The 18,129-nt window shown below is 46.0% G+C and overlaps 1 protein-coding gene across 1 annotated transcript in view; it reads left to right on the top strand.

The window, feature by feature from the left end:
* The window catches only part of CDC5L (cell division cycle 5 like), a 37,674-nt gene that overhangs the window by 2,333 nt on the left and 17,212 nt on the right, over positions 1 to 18,129 (top strand). The window contains exons 2-12 of the mRNA XM_001511039.5: positions 5,418 to 5,521; positions 6,550 to 6,711; positions 7,561 to 7,688; positions 8,491 to 8,590; positions 9,927 to 10,145; positions 11,751 to 11,895; positions 13,301 to 13,489; positions 14,525 to 14,673; positions 16,070 to 16,232; positions 16,982 to 17,146; positions 17,792 to 17,872. Coding sequence (XP_001511089.1) covers positions 5,418 to 5,521; positions 6,550 to 6,711; positions 7,561 to 7,688; positions 8,491 to 8,590; positions 9,927 to 10,145; positions 11,751 to 11,895; positions 13,301 to 13,489; positions 14,525 to 14,673; positions 16,070 to 16,232; positions 16,982 to 17,146; positions 17,792 to 17,872 — 1,605 coding nt within the window. The remainder of the gene's footprint in view (positions 1 to 5,417; positions 5,522 to 6,549; positions 6,712 to 7,560; positions 7,689 to 8,490; positions 8,591 to 9,926; positions 10,146 to 11,750; positions 11,896 to 13,300; positions 13,490 to 14,524; positions 14,674 to 16,069; positions 16,233 to 16,981; positions 17,147 to 17,791; positions 17,873 to 18,129) is intronic.

Genomic DNA, 18,129 nt, shown 5'->3' with positions numbered 1-18,129 from the left:
ATCCCCGCCCCCACCAAACCTGCGGTCTAGGGGGAGTCGCATCAGTATGAATAATATTTATCGAGCGCTTACGGGGTGCAGAGCACCGTCCCGAGCGCTCGGGGGAGGACGGCACAGCCGAGTTGGGCGAACACGTTCCCCGCCCACCGCAGACCTACGGCCCGGACGCGGTGACACCTTCGTGGGGGTGCTATTTATCGAGCGCCTACGGGGTGCGGAGCACTGGACCAGACGCCTGGGAAGTACAGTTGAGCAAATAGAGACGATCCCCGCCCGCAGCAGGCGCAGACGTTCTCGGACCACAACGAAGCTTATCCTTTAGACAGAGGAGACCGGTGAACGTGAATAGTATTTATCGGGTGCTCACCGGGTGCGGAGCGCTGCGCTGAGCGCTCGGGAGAGGACAGCACAGAGTGGGGTAGACACCTTCCCCGCCCCCCAACATCTAGACGGGGAGTCGCGCTCGCGTGAATGTCGACGGAGCGCCTGCTGGGCGCGGAGCACCGTACTGGGAACGGAGACCCCGGAAACCGGTGCTGCGGACCGTGCCGGCCGCGCAGCCCTTAGCGGAAGGTTCAGCGTTCGGGGGGCGTCCGTGGGGGCTCGAGGCCCCTCCCTCCCCTCGCCGGCCCCGCCGATCGGTGACCGGGGGGCTGAGAAGGCTTTGCAGGGCGGGGGGTGGTTGGCGGTAGCAATAATAATAATGTTGGTATCTGTTAAGCGCTTACTGTGGGCCCAGCACCGTTCTAAGCGCTGGGGTCGACACAGGGGAATCAGGTTGTCCCCCGTGGGGCTCCCGGTCTTCATCCCCATTTTACGGACGAGGGAACTGAGGCCCAGAGGAGTGAAGTGACTTGCCCACAGTCACACAGCTGCCAAGTGGGATTCGAACGCGTGAGCCCCGACTCCAAAGCCCACGCCCTTGCCACTGCGCCACGCTGCTTCTCATAATGTTGGTATTTGTTAAGCGCTTACTATGTGCAGAGCACCGTTCTAAGCGCTGGGGGAGATACAGGGTCATCGGGTGGTCCCACGTGAGGCTCACGGTTCATCCCCATTTTTACAGAGGAGGTCACTGAGGCCCAGAGAAGTGAAGTGACTCGCCCACGGTCACCCGGCTCACAAGTGGCAGAGCCGGGAGTCGAACCCCTGACCTCTGACTCCGAAGCCCGGGCTCTTTCCACCGAGCCACGCCGCTTCCCAGACGCCTCCCCTCTCCCCTCCGTCCTCGGCGTCCATTACAGATCCCACTGCCGCCCCCGCAAAGGCCGGGGCCAGTCTTTCCCGGCGCTCGGTACGGTGCCCTGCGCACGGCAAGCGCTCCGTAATTACAACTGAATGAACTGAGTGAACGCTCGCGGTACTACGTCCTAGCCGGGGTACTTTTTTCCTCTCCCGAGCAGTCGGGTATTTACTGAGCACTTACTGTGTGCTGAGCACTGTACTGAGCACCTTGGGAGAGTACATCACAACAGAGTCGGTAGGCGCAGCCCCCACCACCAAGCGGCTTCGCCTCAAGCAGAAATCCTTGGTCTTGGGATCTCCCCGAGACCCCGTCGAGAAAATCCGTCGGTCGTTATTTATCGAGCACCTGCTCGGTGCGGAGCAGTCTACTGAGCGCTGGAGAGAGCACGGTAGTCACTTCCCTGTGCCTCCGTCACCTCATCTGTGAAATGGGGATGAAGACTGGGAGCCCCACGTGGGACAACCCGATTCCCCTGTGTCGACCCCAGCGCTTAGAACAGCGCTTGGCACATAGTAAGCGCCTAACAAACGCCGACATTGTTCTTATTACGGTAGAATTGGTAGACCCCTCGGTGGGTGACCCCCCCCCCCCCCACACAGCGTGTGTGAGGAGCAGCACTGGGTCAGAGTCAGAAGGATCTGGGTTCTAATCCTGGCTCCGCCACTTGTCTGCTCTGTGACCTTGGGCCAGTCACTTCGCTCCTCTGTACCTCAATCGCCTCATCTGTCAAATGGGGATTCACATTACGAGCTCCGCGTGGGACGGGGACTGTATCGGACCTCGTTCGTTTGTAGGTGCCCCAGCACTTAGTACAGCGTCTGACGTATGTGGTAAGTGCTTACAGATGCCAATTAAAAAAAAAACAAGAGACAGGTTTCCAGTTTAGATGGGGAGGCTATTTATTTTGTTAACGAGATGTCCATCCCCTTGATTCTATTTATTGCTGTCTTTGTCTGTCTCCCCCGATTAGTCTGTAAGCCCATCACTGGGCAGGGACCGTCTCTATCTGTGGCCGATTTGTCCATTCCAAGCGCTTAGTACAGTGCTCCGCACATAGTGAGTGCTCAATAAATACTATTGAATGAGGAGGTGTGATTTTAATCTTAGTAGGGCTCTGACCATGGAGAGAGTAGTGGTTTGTCGGATATAAAGGGGGAGGGAGTTCCAGCAGTGTGGCTTAATGGCAAGAGCCCGGCGCTTGGGAGTCAGAGGTCGTGGGTTCTAATTCCGCCTCTGCCACGCGTCAGCTGTGTGACCTCGGGCGAGTCGCTTCACCTCTCTACGCCTCGGTTCCCTCATCTGTATAACGCGGATGAAGACCGTGAGCCCCACCCGATTACCTTGTATCTACACCGGCGCTTAAAACGGTACCTGGCACGTAGTAAGCGCTTAAATACATCATTATTATGATTATTATTATTATTCCAGGCCGAAGGGAGGACAAGGGCAAGGGGTTGGCAGCGGGACAGTTGAGGTCGAGGTACGAAGAGTAGGTTAGTATTAGAGGAGTCAAGTGCGTGGGCCGCGTTGCGGGAGATAAGCGAGGTACGGATGGAGGGGGTAGGGTGAGTTTCCGACGTGGAGACGGATGGGCAGCCGTCGGAGGTTTTACTGAGGAGGGGGGAGAAGCGGATTAAACGTATATTTTGAGAAAAATGATGCGGGCGGCAGAGTGAAGTCCGGACTGGCGACGGGGGGCGGGGAGGACAGGGAAGGGGCCGACGCCTCTTGGGATAGAACAGGTGCTTAGATCGAACGTGATCGCACCTCGGACGGAAAGGAAGGGTCGGATCCCAGCGGCGCGTGACCGCGGAACCGACGGGATTTGGAAACGGACCCAGGATGTGGGTCGGGGAGAGAGGTGAGCCGCGGATCATGCCGTGGTTACGGGATGGAGTCAGGATGGAAGGGGGTTGGCCTGCGGGGACGGGAAAGCCCGGGGGGAGACCAGGTGTGGGTGGGAGGATGACTTCTCTTTGGGGCTTGTTAAGTAGAGGTGTTCTAAAGGCAGGTGGAAATGAAGATGAGAGGAAAGGGATTATTGTACTCTTCGAGACGCTCGTCGATTGATATTATCCGCACTGTCCCCTCCCAAGTGTGAAGGGCGGTTCCTTCCTGCCCTTGATGTTGGTGGACTATTTATTCCTTCCCGATTTTGCTTCTCTGAATCTATCCTTGAAGTGTAGCAGTATAACGGGTAGCGTATTTCCTCCCTTTTTCATGTTTTTGACTAGCTTTACTTAGCAGTGACCTTCCGACGCGTCTCCGGTTCATTATAGTCTACACCAGGAAGCAGTGTGGTGTAGCGGATAGAGCACGGGCCTGGGAATCGAAAGGTCACGGGTTCTGATTCTGGCTCTGGTCTTGCTGTAAGGCATTGGGCAAGTCATCTTACTTCTCTGGCCCTCAGTTGCCTCAGCTGTAAAATGGGGATCAAGACCGTGAGCCCTTTGCGGGACAAGGACTCTGTCCAACCCGATGTCCTCGTATCCGCTCCGGCGCTTAGTGCCTTGCTTGGCATACGGTAGGCGCTTCGATACCACGATTATCATCATCGTCGTTATTACTTAGATGTCACAAGCCCCCCCTCGCCCCGGCTTGTGCCAGCCAGGACCTTCCTGGACCGGGGGAGCCTCGGCGACACGTGGAGCCAAACCGCAGCTCTGATCACCAGGGTTATTGTGGGAGGCTTTTTTTTTTTTACTTAGTTTTACCAACATGCAAGGGAGTGACACCTACACGCACACGCACTCCCGCCCTCCACCAAGGGTCCAGTACCAGTCTGCTGGTGCCAGCGCTGCTTCTCTTTGCTTCCGAGCGCCGCTGCTCTCAACGTGCTTCCTTCCCCCTCCGCGTGCGTCTGCTCCAAGCGCCTCCCTCTGCGCTGCCTCTCGGCACGGCCCTTCGCTCCGCCTTTTATCCGCCTTAGGCGTCCCAGCTGTGGCCCTGTCGACGGTCATTGATCGATCCAGGCCCTTGATTGATCCAGGCCCCTTACCCCGTAGATCAGGGAGAGAAAGCCACGCTCCCACAGGCCGGCAATCATCCGTCTCAGGTAGAACCCGTCAGCGCCTTCACGAATCTCTTCCTTGTTGTTGTTTGCGGGATCGGACGGTCACTAATAAGGCAGCCCGTTTGGGGAATGTTTAATAGACCCGGAATATCCCTTTCCTCGTACAGTATCAATCCAGAATAACATCGGTCAGGCACCGATATTCTAAACGTCATCGTTACCGGATGCTCCTCCGTTGGCATGGGAACCTAAGCCTCTCAATCAATCAGTGGTATTTATTGAGAAGCAGCACGGCTGAGTGGAAAGAGCTCGGGCCTGGGAGGCGGAGGGTGTGGGTTCTAATCCCGGCTCGGCCACTTATCAGCTGTGTGACTTTGGGCGGGTCACTTGGCTGCTCTGTGCCTCACTTACCTCATCTGTAAAATGGGGATTGAAACCGCGAGCCCCGTGTGGGACGACCCGATTACTTCGTATCTACCCCGATGCTTAGAACAGTGCTTGGCACGTGGTAAGCGCTTAACAAATACCATTATTATTATCATTTTTAAGTGCTCACTACATGCAGAGCCCAGTACTAAGTAGTATTAATCATTTAATGATTCGCTGTTTAAAACTCTGCCATTTCACTTTGTTATACTCTCCCAAGCATTTAGTACAGTGCTCTGCACACAGTAAAGTGCTCGGTAAATACAGTTGATTGATTTTACCCCTGCGGATGGCAAAGGCTGCCAGCACGGGCTACCCAGGCCTTGAGTATTGTCTTTGTTAATTCAAGTAACTGTTTCGTATAGCTCAGTTTCTCTAGCTTACAGATATTCTGACTCTTTTCGAGCCCGCTTTCTCCACCTGAGGTATTATGGCCCCCTTTTCTCCGAGCCCCCTGACTCTGAACAGTATTGAAATTCAAGGTTGCACATTCATCATTCAATAATAAATCCAAAAAGATTTGTTTTAAATTACATTTTCATACCTTTAATGGAACCCTATTTAACTGTTCTTCAGTATACAGTAGTTTTTAAACTTGAATTCACATTTTTTTCCTGCATTCTTCTGTTTGGAAGGTCAGTGGCAGTCCACTCAAAACAAAGCGAAGTTTTGGATCTTGCAAGATGTAATGACGTTGAGCAGAGTAACATTATTTCCTCTTCTCATTTTCAGGATGAAATCCTTAAAGCGGCTGTTATGAAATATGGCAAAAACCAGTGGTCTCGAATTGCCTCTCTGCTGCACAGAAAATCCGCAAAGCAATGCAAAGCCAGATGGTAAGTACCGAACAGGGCCTGTTTTTTTTTAAAAAAAAAAAAAAAAAGGGAAAACTTTAATGTGAACTCAACACTGAGTTGCAGAGAATCTTTTTTGTGGTTTTCAGTTGTGTTGGGGAGGCTGTGAATGAGTAGTATGACCAAATTAGATAGGATTGAAATCGTATTTAAAAACAGTTTTTCTAGATTTAATTCTATATGCCACCTGTTGTTTTAGCTTCCAGCCACCATTATTGTAAAAAACCAAAGAAAAGGGAAAAAATAATGATTCGAAAGGGGTCACAGTAAAACAGATAAATCAAACGGCAGTCCAAGATGCCATAGTTCATAATCACAAATCTCTTAAGACACACACGAAGGCATTTTGACTGTGGGCCCCTTTTAGTAAACATAAATTATAAACCACATAAAAACACACTTTTAAAGAGTTAAGTCCTTTTCTCTAGCGGAAAGACGAGCAGAGTGACAGTTATCTTTTCTTCTCACTGTTGTAGTGCAAAATTGGCAGAGCTGCGGGCAGAGTTTTGAAAGAAAATCTATAGATATGCACTGATATTTATAAGCCAAGGAGCCAGATTTTCTGTTTGAGGTTGCGGGTGAAAAAGTGGGGATTTTCGAGGGGGAGGCCGACTAGAAAGGGACAGGTTACAAAGAGCTAACGGCTTAGAAAGCCATCATTTTGGATGGAAACCGCCCAGGACTTAATGAGAGACTTGGGGTGGGCATTTTTGGGAGTAGCTCACGCAATTCCCCGTCACTCCCATGGAACAGGTACCTTGATTACAAAACCTTTCAGTTTTAATAAGGTTAAGATGGATGGACAGTCAGTCAGTAGCCTTTTGAAGATACGAAGGCTGTGGGTGGTGACCAGTGGATTCTAGGTTTTAATTCTGTGAACTTGAAACATTTAATCTCAGATGACCAATGTGGGAAATTCTATTTTGTACTGTACTCCCAAGCAACTGGTTGAGTAGTCTGCACACAGTAAGCCCTCAGTAAATTTGATCGATTGATGATTTGTAAAACAGGTACGAGTGGCTGGATCCGAGCATCAAGAAGACAGAGTGGTCACGCGAAGAGGAGGAGAAACTACTGCATCTGGCCAAGCTGATGCCCACTCAGTGGAGAACCATTGCACCAATAATTGGCAGGACAGCTGCCCAGTGTTTGGAACATTACGAATTCCTTCTGTAAGTGAAAATTTAAAAAACAACTAATGGGAACCTGTGAAAATATGCGTACGTTAAGCCGGGTGGAATTTAAATGCTCTCGGCTCACTTTCCTAAATTTAAATCGTAATTCCGACCAAAACTAAGGAATCTCAGTTGTGTAACTTGAGGTATGGCCGATCAGAGTCCGTCTACGGCATTGGGTTTCCTTTTGCTTGTTTTTTTGTTTGTTTTTCTGTTTTGATTGCTGTCTGGATGTCATTACTGAGGATTGCTTAAAAATGGAAGAGTCTCAAATTTAATTGAACACTGAAGAAAATATCAACTTAGGGAGAATATCTTCTTACATCATAGAATGCATTTTTAGTACAGTCCTTGGGGTAGAAGATAGAGTTCTTGAAAGTTATGCATCAGTTACTTGTGTTCTCAAAATCAGTCTGGGTTCTTTGGGAATGCAAATTTTGAAGGCTACAGTGCCTTTTGGAAACAAGTTGGAGTAATCCGTTGAATGTCTGGGAATAGATTTTCAAAGCTGACGCCCTTTTCAGTTAAAACATTTAGAGTCAGTGGAACTTGGGACTCGGTTGAGGGACTCATTTGTCTCATCTTAATTAGAATTCTGAATTCCGTTTCCACGAGCTGAGATTTTTCAGACACAACTTTCAGCATTAACAGTAAAATAACTGCCATCACCACTTTGGGGAGACGGAAGGAGTGATGGATGCGTTATGTTTTGTGGAGGCATCTTGTGATTTAGATCTCCCTTTAGGGACTTTTTGGAGATGTTTGTGGAGAGAGGGCTTCAGGACTAAGAGCTCTCTGCTTATCCGATTTGTCCGACTTTTTCCTCCCCTCCTTTCCTCCACAAAGGGATAAAGCTGCTCAGAGAGACAATGAGGAAGAAACAGCGGATGATCCCCGAAAACTGAAACCTGGAGAAATCGATCCAAATCCAGAAACTAAACCTGCCCGGCCTGATCCTATTGATATGGATGAAGGTAATTCTCTATAAAAAAAAATCCCATCGGCATTTTTGAACTTGGGTTCACTTTCGCTTTGCGCTAGATCTCTGAAGTCACCATCGACTTTTATGTGATTCTTTTGGTGCTTGGTTCTTTTGACAAGTCTTTCCTCTTTACCATCTGGTAAAATTCCAGTAATTCTGATGTTTCTTTTTACATGTAGAACGCCAGCTTAGGACCAGCTGTTAGCTGGTTTATTCATTTCAACTAAAAGTGGAGATAAATAATACTCCTAAGGAAACTCATCTTTAAATAAGCTGAGGGAAGTAGGGAAATGTAGGACATTTGATTTAAAAAATACCTTCAGTGAATAGTTTAGCATTTTCTACTGTTTGAACTTCTTCTTTGAGTCGACTAGATGTACCGATGCGCTTTAAGGCTTTACTAAAGACGATCGGTTTTATTTGGAAAAAATAAGGTCATGTTCCAAACTCGTGGACATAACTAAGCCCCACATTGGGCATTTTTTCCTGTTTGTTGGCCCATTTTAGGGCAGAGGAAATTTGTTACTTGTGCTTATTATCCAGTTATCAGAATTAGCCATGATTTCTACGATTGAGATTCATGTTAAAAACTCCATAGACATACTTATATGAGCTACACCTAATTTTGTTTGGTTCTCCAAACTTAATATTGCCTGAACGAGTGTCCTTTTTAATTGGTTCAGGGATCAACTTTCCCGTTGGGGAGAGGGACATGTACTTCATCGACAGGGGGAAGTGGCATTTTCAAGTGATTTCTAATTGAGCGATATTATGGTTAACGTCATTTTTTGCAGATGAGCTAGAGATGCTTTCTGAAGCTAGAGCTCGTCTAGCCAACACCCAGGGAAAAAAGGCCAAGAGGAAAGCAAGAGAGAAGCAGTTGGAAGAAGCTAGGTGGGTTCACGTGCGTTAACATTTATCTGTTTTATCTGTTGAGATCTTTAAGCTACTGCATTATTATTACATTTCGATTGAAGGCTTTTGGGTTTATCGATACAACACTCCAGTGTTTCCTCCTAAACACCGGCCTCTTCAGTCTCAAGGACCCTATGACAATTCAGCCATCTCCTCAGGGTATCACCGGATTAAGTAATTATTGCTGCCGTTTACTCCAACAACACTTTAACTTCACCGACCTCACCATGTCCTCTCAAGTTCCCCCATCCACTTGTCCTTCACCCGTCTGTCATTGCCCACAATTCCCTCACCTCGTTCTTTCCATTAAAGCCAGATAAACCTGCTTGCCCTTGCCCCCATAAGAGATTCTCGTGTGTCCTCGCCACTGCATCTGAATACTTTTTCAGAACTATTAAAATTCACCTCCTCTCTGTGGACGTCCGTCTCTGGATTCCGCACGCTTCCATTTGCCCATCATCTCATTCACGCCAGTAAATGTGAAATCCAAATTTCTGGAGGTTGTTTTATATGTTCCAGTACGCCTCTTGTATGTTTGTGTTTTAACTGATCTACCCTGTTAGATTAAAAACGCTTAACGAGCAAGAATTAAGCGGCCTCAAGGAGGGCAGGGTGGCCTGGTGGAAAGAGCGTGGGAACTGGGAGTCAGGAGACTCAGGTCCTAGTCTTGGCTCTCCCATTTGCCTGCTGTGTGACCTTGGGCAAGTCACAACCAGTCTGATGTAAAATAGCTATAATTATTAGTCTGTGATCATCATCAGTGGAATTTATTGAACACTTACTATATGCAGCGCACAGTACTGAGCTCTTGGGAGAGCGTCCAGTACAACAGCGCGAGAGCCTTGGGTCATCCAGGGACTGTCCAGTTTGTTATTTTGTGTCAGCCCCGGTACTTAGCACTTAGTAAATCAATCGTATTTATTGAGCACTTACTGCGTGCAGAGTAGTGTACTAAACATTAGGGAGGGTATTATATGAGAGTCGGTTGACACATTCCCTGCCCGCCAGGAGCTAACAGTCTAGAGTCACACGTTTTAATCGTTGTACAGGGTGGGTGCTTACTAAGTACCGTTGACCGGTCCGATGAATATCTCATTTTCATCTTACCAGTCTCCATTTTCAAATCGTAGGGAACAATCACTACTCTTCCCCACCCCACACTTGGATTGTGAAAATCATGGGTTAGAATCACGGGCTCAGCCGAAGAAACGCGAGACATTCAGATGTCATTAACTGTGTCCGTTGGCTAATTGTTTTTAAAAATCGGAGACTCACATCCAGTTTTCTGTGTAATCTCATTTTCCTACTCCCTCAGGCGCCTGGCAGCCCTTCAGAAAAGAAGGGAACTGCGAGCTGCTGGAATTGAAATTCAGAAGAAAAGGAAAAAGAAGAGAGGAGTAGACTACAATGCAGAAATCCCATTTGAAAAAAAGCCCGCGCCTGGTTTCTACGATACGTCTGAGGAAAACTACCAGGCCCTGGACGCTGACTTCAGGAAGTTACGCCAACAAGATCTAGATGGAGAGTTGAGATCGTAAGTGATGGTTCCGGTTTTTGCCCCGGGGAACAACTCAGTACTTTTTAAGTGTTTGAGCAGGGAGTACTTAGTAACCAACTTAGTCAGTGTGTTCTTAGGTCTCTCTTGAGTATCTATTAAGACGAAATGCAATAGTGCACTTCGTCCTTTCACAATTAGAATCATAAATTGAAAAACAAATATGAATAAGTCAGTAGTAAAGAGAGAAGCAGCATGACTCAGTGGAAAGAGCCCGGGCTTGGGTGTCAGAGGACATGGGTTTGAATCCCGGCGCTGCCACTTGTCAGCTGTGTGACTGTGGGCAAGTCACTTCACGTCTCTGTGCCTCAGTGACCTCATCTGTAAAATGGGGACGAAGACTGGGAGCCTCACGTGGGACAACCTGATTACCCTGCATCTACCCCAGCGCTTAGAACAGTGCTCTGCACATAGTAAGCACTTAACAAATACCAACATTATTATTATTGTTGTCAGCTTTGTGACTTTGGGCAAGTCACGTCACTTCTCTCAACCTCAGTTACTTCATCTGTAAAATGGGGATGAAGACCGTGAGCCCCACGTGGGACAGCCTGATTTATCTTGTATCTACCCCAGCGTTTAGAACAATGCTTGCCACATAGCGCTTAACACAAATACCATCATCATCATCATCATCATTTTTTAAGCCTAGAGAGTGTATCATCGGCAATTTCATTTTTATGGTTATTCCTACAGTAGACCATGTGTAAAGTAAAAAAAAAAACTACGCAGTTATAGTTTCATCACGAGAAACTTTTAAACATCTCGAAGTCGATGCCTGAGTCATTAGATTCAGTTTCAGTAAAATAATTCAGAAGCGAATCAATCAATAGTTGAGTGCTTATTGAGTGCAGAGCATTGTACCCAGCACTTGAGAGAGTAGATTAAATAGACAAGAAAGCTCAGCATTAGCAGTCAATATAATTTACTTTAGGGACTTCCCAATTAGCACTCTAAATTGGTTCCATGAAAATAGTCATGAGACAAAGAAAGCATATTTAACACAGCCTATTTTCCCATAAGGAACCATGTAAAGTTCATTTATGTTTTTTCAAAAGCCAAAAGGCGACCAAAATAATAAATGTAAAACCAGCATGTTCTTAGAAACACCAGCATTCAAATATAAATTTTTCATTTAATGGTATCATTGTAAACGAGGGCTATAAGAAGAGTGTAAAATTAGGGAATCCCGCATTCAGTTTTTGTTTTGATCCTTGCTATCCATTTTTGATCCTTTAACTTTTTTTTAGTTGCTCTTGCACTGACCAAAGATTCATGACGAAATCCCTTGCCTTTGCACCTGTCCCATGTGCCTTTGACTTGCTTGCCCGGCGTTATTCACAGGAGCAGCCAATGCCAAATTTCATAACTCGTCGGAGGGGCTCATAACGCTCTTGTGAATTTGATCTGTTTCCTGCTGCAATTCATGGATTGAGAGAGGAGGAAGTGGAGAAGCTGGGTGAACGTGCTAGTGGGGATGATGCGTGGAGGATCACTAAACGAAAAAATGAGACTCAGCTTAGATTCCTCCTACTTATTTTGGAATTACTGATCATTCTTGAATATATATTTTTCTCCATGCAGGGAAAAGGAAGGAAGGGATCGGAAGAAAGACAAACAACATTTGAAAAGAAAGAAGGAGTCAGATTTGCCATCAGCTATTCTGCAGACCAGTGGAGTGTCGGAATTTACCAAAAAAAGGAGCAAATTAGTGCTTCCTGCACCTCAGGTAATCTAATGAAAACTTCTAAGCTTATTTTTTCATCCTACAAATATAAGCAAAACTCCATTTAATTAATTTAATACGGTGTACTCATCAAAGAATACCACATTACTACATTCCTAAATGTCTTCTATCCAAATTTTCAGGTATCCTGTTTTTTCCCCCCTTCTTTGGATAATGGAAAATAGGAATAATTGATTTCAAACCTAGCGCAATGACCAACGGTCCCTTTTTGGTTAAGAAGGAAAAGAACTCAGAGCACAAGGTTGGGCTACTGTAATTTTCCCTGACTCCAGCACTGGAGCTGCAGGCAAGAGAGGCAGATACCTTGGGATTGTGTCGAGAGACATGCTTTGAGTACAGTAATTATAATAATAATGGTACTTGTTAAGCGCTTACCACGTGCTAAGCAATCCAAGTGATGGAGTAAATACAAGTTAATCAGGTTGCGCACAGTTCCTGTCCCATATGGGACTAACACTCTTAATCCTCATTTTACAGATGAGGTATCTGAGGCCCAGAGAAGTGAAACGACTTACCTAAGGTCACACAGCAGACGCGGTGGGGAGGGGATTAGAACCCAGCTCCTTTTGACTCCTAGGCCACTCTATCCACTAAGCTACACTGCTTCACTGAATCAGAAAAAGGACACGGATTTCCCTCCCCTCCTTTCAGTTACCCAAAATTTTCGATTGTGAACCTTTCAGATACCAGAGAGTTGGTACTCTGTGTTTTCAGAATTTTACAGATTTGATTTTATAAAATTAAGTATTTTATCCATAAACATCTTTGGAAGGAATTAAATTACTCGTCGTTTTGTGGGTGGGAAGCGAGCGTTATAAGCATTCCATCTGACTAGGTAATTTTCTGGGAAGAGCAGTATACATTCCGGGTTGTATATACTTAAACATTCTTCTTATCTACATGTAACATAGAGGAAAAAGTGATTTGTATGGTATTCCTTAATCTGAAATGAAGGCTTGCAGATGTAGAATTGGGAAGAATAGAGAATAGGTCCAGGAAATTTATGGGGAATTGTTAAACCAAAATTATTTAAGGCCAGAAAACAGTAAAATAATAGTGGAAAAAAGGGGAGAGCGAGGATAGGTGGACCTTTCTTGTATGAGGGGTGAAAAAAGGAGTCGTTGAAATTTTCTCCTCAGCAAGACAGTGCCTTTCTTAGATGCCTATTTCATTGTTTGACCATGTTTTGGTAAAAGGATTTCTTATTAGCACATTCTGAAGTGTCATTCAGTTGGGTAAAGCATCTTATAACCCGAGTATATCCCTTATTGCACAATAGGAATCTTTAAATTGAATGCGAGTAAATCTTTTAGACAAAAGTATGTGCTGGATTTATTGTGACTTCCAGAAATGGAACCTTACTTATACGTTTCTTTTCTTCTTCAAGATTTCAGACACAGAACTGGAAGAAGTAGTAAAAGTAGGCCAAGCAAGTGAAATTGCACGTCAGACAGCTGAGGAATCAGGCATCACAAATTCGGCTTCCAGTACCCTTTTGTCCGAATATAACGTCACGAACAACAGCATTGCGCTTAGGACACCCAAAACCCCAGCTGCACAGGATAGAATCCTGCAGGTAAGGTAAATTATCATGTATAGAATAAGGCCTGAATTGTCAAATGGAATCCCGAATGCCTAGATTGCAGTTCTGTCTCCGTGTCCTAGTCCAGAACTTGGTTTAGGCTCTAATATATAGTTATGCAAAGCTACCTATGTCCTTCCTTATTTAAATGTGTGTTCCATAAGTACGCTTCAGTTTTAGTTTAGTCGAATGGACCTTTTTATCGAATTAATCTTCCTGATTTGGAAGAGTAACTCTCTCGATTTTCGTGGCCATTTTGGGGAGAAAGGTCCGTTTTAGCTGAAATATATAATTGAACTGAATCTACGGCTTCCTTTGTTATTAAATGTATTTTAGGTGCCAGGCGCTGGGATAATTATAAGGTAAACAGATTGGACATAGTTATAGTCCCTTTCCCTATGGGTCGAATAATCTAAATGGAGGTCAACAGATACAGAAGAATAACAGTGCAGTAGAAAGCAACGGTTAATTTCAAAATCAATAAGTTAAGCATGGTTGCTAGACCCAGAAGGAAGGAAGAGTCCTCATGTTCCTCTCTGCTCCAGGCAACTGTCTTTGTTTACAAGCCAATCGGTGGTATTTGTTGAGTGCTTGCTACGTGCAGAGCACTGTACCAAGTGCTGCTGCTCGTACAGAATAAGCAGACTGGGCACAGTTCAAGCAGAGGAGGGAGAATAGGTACCTTACCATCATTTTACAGGTGAGAAGACTGAGGCACAAAGAGTTGTGACTTGCTCTCAAGATGATGATGATGATAATTTGCTAATAATAGTATATTACTCCCTCATTGACTGTAAGCTCCTTAAAGAAAGAATCAGGGTCTTTACTTCTGTTGCATATTCCCAGGTACCTACTACACTGTAGGTGCTCAATAAAATACTGATTATAAAGTTTTGGCTCGCGAAGGTATAATTAAATTACATCTATCAGCCTAAGCGTTGTAATTTGCTGAGTGCAGACTAATTGCATGACTTGTTTTTGATGCTAAGGACTTTAATTTCACCTCTTGGAACTTTTGTGGTTTAACAGGAAGCCCAGAATTTGATGGCTCTCACCAATGTGGACACCCCACTGAAAGGTGGTCTTAATACTCCCCTGCATGAAAGTGACTTCTCTGGCGTGACTCCACAGCGCCAGATAGTGCAGACGCCGAATACCGTCCTTTCTACCCCGTTCAGGTACAGGAACTGGCAGGATTTGAGTCATTTTTTTAAAGTTTACGGTCCAGTGATAGAAAGTTAATGTGTCATTCAGCTTGCCTTCCTTTATTTCCATTCTTCTTAAAAATATCTGGTGGGGAGGAATTAGCCTTAATTTTCTTTTTGTTACTTGATACAAATGGAAGAATTTTGAATTTTCACTTGGAAAACCAAACTGCCAAAATAATCCTCACGCACTCTGGACAATCTGGGCCAGCTCTGAAACAAAAATACCTGCATCCATTTCCTCTATCATATAAAGGATCCTACAGGTGATTTGGTATGAGAATTGCCTCTGCTGCTCCCTTTGGCACCTTCCTACCCTCCCGTCAATCCATCAGTGGTATTTATCGAGCGCTTCCTGAGTGCAGAGCGCCTTGCTAAGCGCTTGGTTATTTTGGTGCGTATGGACACCTGCCAGACCACTGCCAAGAAAAGGGAGAGGAAGTGAAACTGGAGATAGTCGATTTTGCTGCTCTTTCGGAGGCCTTGCAAAGTCTAGATAGAGGAAGGCTCGAAATTTAGTAGAAGGAACTGTTGGCTCGTCCATGAAGTTCATGTAGACATGCAGTAATGTCTCCGCTGGACAGTTGGAAATCGGTCAATGATTGTGAATAGACCCTGAAATCAGGAATGTACATTTTCGTGGAGGAGCAATTACTCAGCACCGTACGATCTCTTTTTCAGAGACGGCAGCTGTGAAGCTTGGGCCAAAAATATCCTAGCCCTTTTAGCTGGCGACTTGACTTCCACTCAGTCTAGAGGTCAGGAGATTTAGGTGGGGTGAAATCCACTTGTCACACAGACGCCTCCACCCCACACCCGAACACCCGCACATACACCTCAGTACGTAAACAACATCATTGCTTCGGCTGAGAAAGCTGCAGAGCAAATAGAGGGAGACCATATAAACCTCCTGGTCTCCTCTAGACCGTGAGTACGTCGTGGGCAGAGAATGTGTCTGTTGTATGGTTATATGTACTCTCCCAAGAGTTTAGTACAGTGCTCTGCACACAGTTAAGCCCTCAGTAATACAACTGACTGGCCGACCTGAGGGAAAGCCACTGACCCAGACATCGGGTGTTCAGCCAAGGCCATTGAACTCAGCGCACCGCCTCTTGTGTTCATGGTACAGATAGTGAGCCTTTTACTAGGAGAGTTTTCTATCAGTGTTGACAGAAAAATACTTTTCTCCTAAAGAGACTGTCCAGAATACTGTGAGGAATTAAGGGGAGTAGCTTGCTGCTGCTGATGTACAGTCCCGTATAATGTCTCGGCTCTTTCCGGTGTTTTACTACAAATTCAAGTCTTAACATAACGGGCAGTTTTGCAACTCGATCTTTCCCTCTCCGTTCCCTCTGCTTTTCTTGCCAAGGACTCCTTCTCATGGAGCAGAAGGCCTGACTCCCCGGGGAGGAATGACACCTAAACCGGTAGTCGGCACTACCCCAGGCAGAACTCCTCTGCGGGACAAATTGAACATAAATCCTGAAGAGGGGATGGCCGATTACAACGATCCCTCTTATGCCAAGCAGATGGTAAGAAGCGGGTAAAGAAGGGCGGGTGGTGTTTTGTCTTTTCCATTTTGTTCTCCCCGTTGCCTGTGGTGAAATTCCGCGCGCCCTCACAAAGACCGTCGAAAGGGGAAGGGTATCTTGAGGCCGTCTAGTACAGTGGAAACCTCTAGGGCAGTGATCCTATTTGTGGGAAGGGTCAGAATTTCTGCCTTTAGGGAGGCTTTGCCTCCCTCCCTCACCCCAACTGGTGCCGTTACCAGCCCGGACTCTGTGGGGTCCCCAGAAAGCGACCAAGGAGGGAGTCTTCTCCTCCTCCTCCGACACCAGGCCACCCTCTTAGAGAGGGTGGGAAGCTGGGGAAGAAATGCAGCCCATCCACCGTGTACCGACTCCAGTGCTTGGAGAGAAAATAGCACCAGATTCAAGAGGGATTTGGATAAGTCAGTTAGGGGGTGAGCACAACCCCAAATGAGGGACTAAAGGGAAGGTTAGGGGTGTGGGGGGGCACGACCCAAATTCGGAAGATCTCTGTGTAGGAGCGGAACCATCCTAAGGCGCCTCGGAGCATCCCGTTGCCGGCAGAAGCGGAATGTTGGTTTGGGCGTTCTGTCGATCTGACCCAGCATTTGCTCATCAAAACAGACATTTTGTCGCCTTTGTGGGAAATGGGTCACTAATGATGACCCCTAAAAATTTTAGACAAAATCGGTTAGCGGTCTAGGCGGGGATTTTAAAAAGGACCGATAAACTATCTCGTTCTCTTTCAACAGGAGAGAGAGTCCCGAGAACATCTACGTATGGGCTTGATGGGCCTTCCCGCTCCCAAGAATGACTTTGAAATTGTTTTACCGGAAAATGCCGAGAAAGAGTTAGAAGACCATGAGGTCGATGACACTTATGTAGAAGATGCTGCCGATGTAGATGCTCGCAAGCAGGTAGGAAAACTGGTTTGTAATGCCTCTTTCTTCTGGAGAGCAAAACCCTAAAAGGAAATCGAGAAAACCTTTAAACAGTATGGAGGGGATAAATGCATAGCGTGTTAAACTATCCAATTAATATGGGTCTTTAAATAATTTGGTTCGTTATATCTCAGTGGTTACTATCGTAAAAGCACATGGCCCCCAGTTACTCTTATTTTTTTAAGCGTACATTCCTTTTTTAAATTTTATTTATTTTTTTAAGTGTGCATTAAGTGGGCTATTACATTTTCAGTGGCCCAAGGGGAGACTTGTTTTGAAAGTTATTCATATCAGAGGAGTTGAACATATTTGTGTTGATAGGCAAAGCCCTTGTGCTTGTTGGATTCAGAAGCCCCCCTCCCCTCCCTTAACTACACTTCTTGCCCCCCAGCTAATGGGGTTATTACTAGGTCAGAGTGGTGGGCAAAGTGAAGATGGCAGGTAATTAAAAATTGACAAGCATTTTTGCCAATGCCCCTTACGACCGAATTTAGTTGCTTAATTGGTACTTCCCTGAATCCAACTTTACTGCAGTCTTAAATCACAGTAAGAAGTTTCAAAAGGTGTTAAAAATCATATTGAGGAGTCATGTCTTTTTGTGTTTTGAACAAAATGTTTTAGGCTATCAGAGACGCCGAGCGAGTAAAAGAGCTAAAGAGGATGCACAAAGCCGTTCAGAAAGATCTGCCCCGGCCCTCAGAAGTAAGTGTTGAAAGTTAATGCATCCAGGAAATGATTTGCTAGTTGTTTTGTAAAGGAATGTATCACAGATGAAAAAAATTCCCCTGAGCAGAGACTGTATTCTAATAATAATAATTAAGGCATTCGTTAAGCGCTTACTATGTGCCAAGCACTGTTGCTAAGCGCTGAGGGAGATGCAAGGTAATCAGGTTGGACACAGTCCCACATGGGGATCCCAGTCTTGAGCCCCGTTTTACAGATGTGGTAACTGAGACACA

The sequence above is a fragment of the Ornithorhynchus anatinus genome, chromosome 9 (assembly GCF_004115215.2).
Source record: "Ornithorhynchus anatinus isolate Pmale09 chromosome 9, mOrnAna1.pri.v4, whole genome shotgun sequence".
In the NCBI taxonomy this organism is placed as follows: Eukaryota; Metazoa; Chordata; class Mammalia; order Monotremata; family Ornithorhynchidae; genus Ornithorhynchus; species Ornithorhynchus anatinus.
The sequence above is the reverse complement of the archived record's forward strand: the minus strand, read 5'-3'. Positions and strand labels throughout refer to the sequence as shown.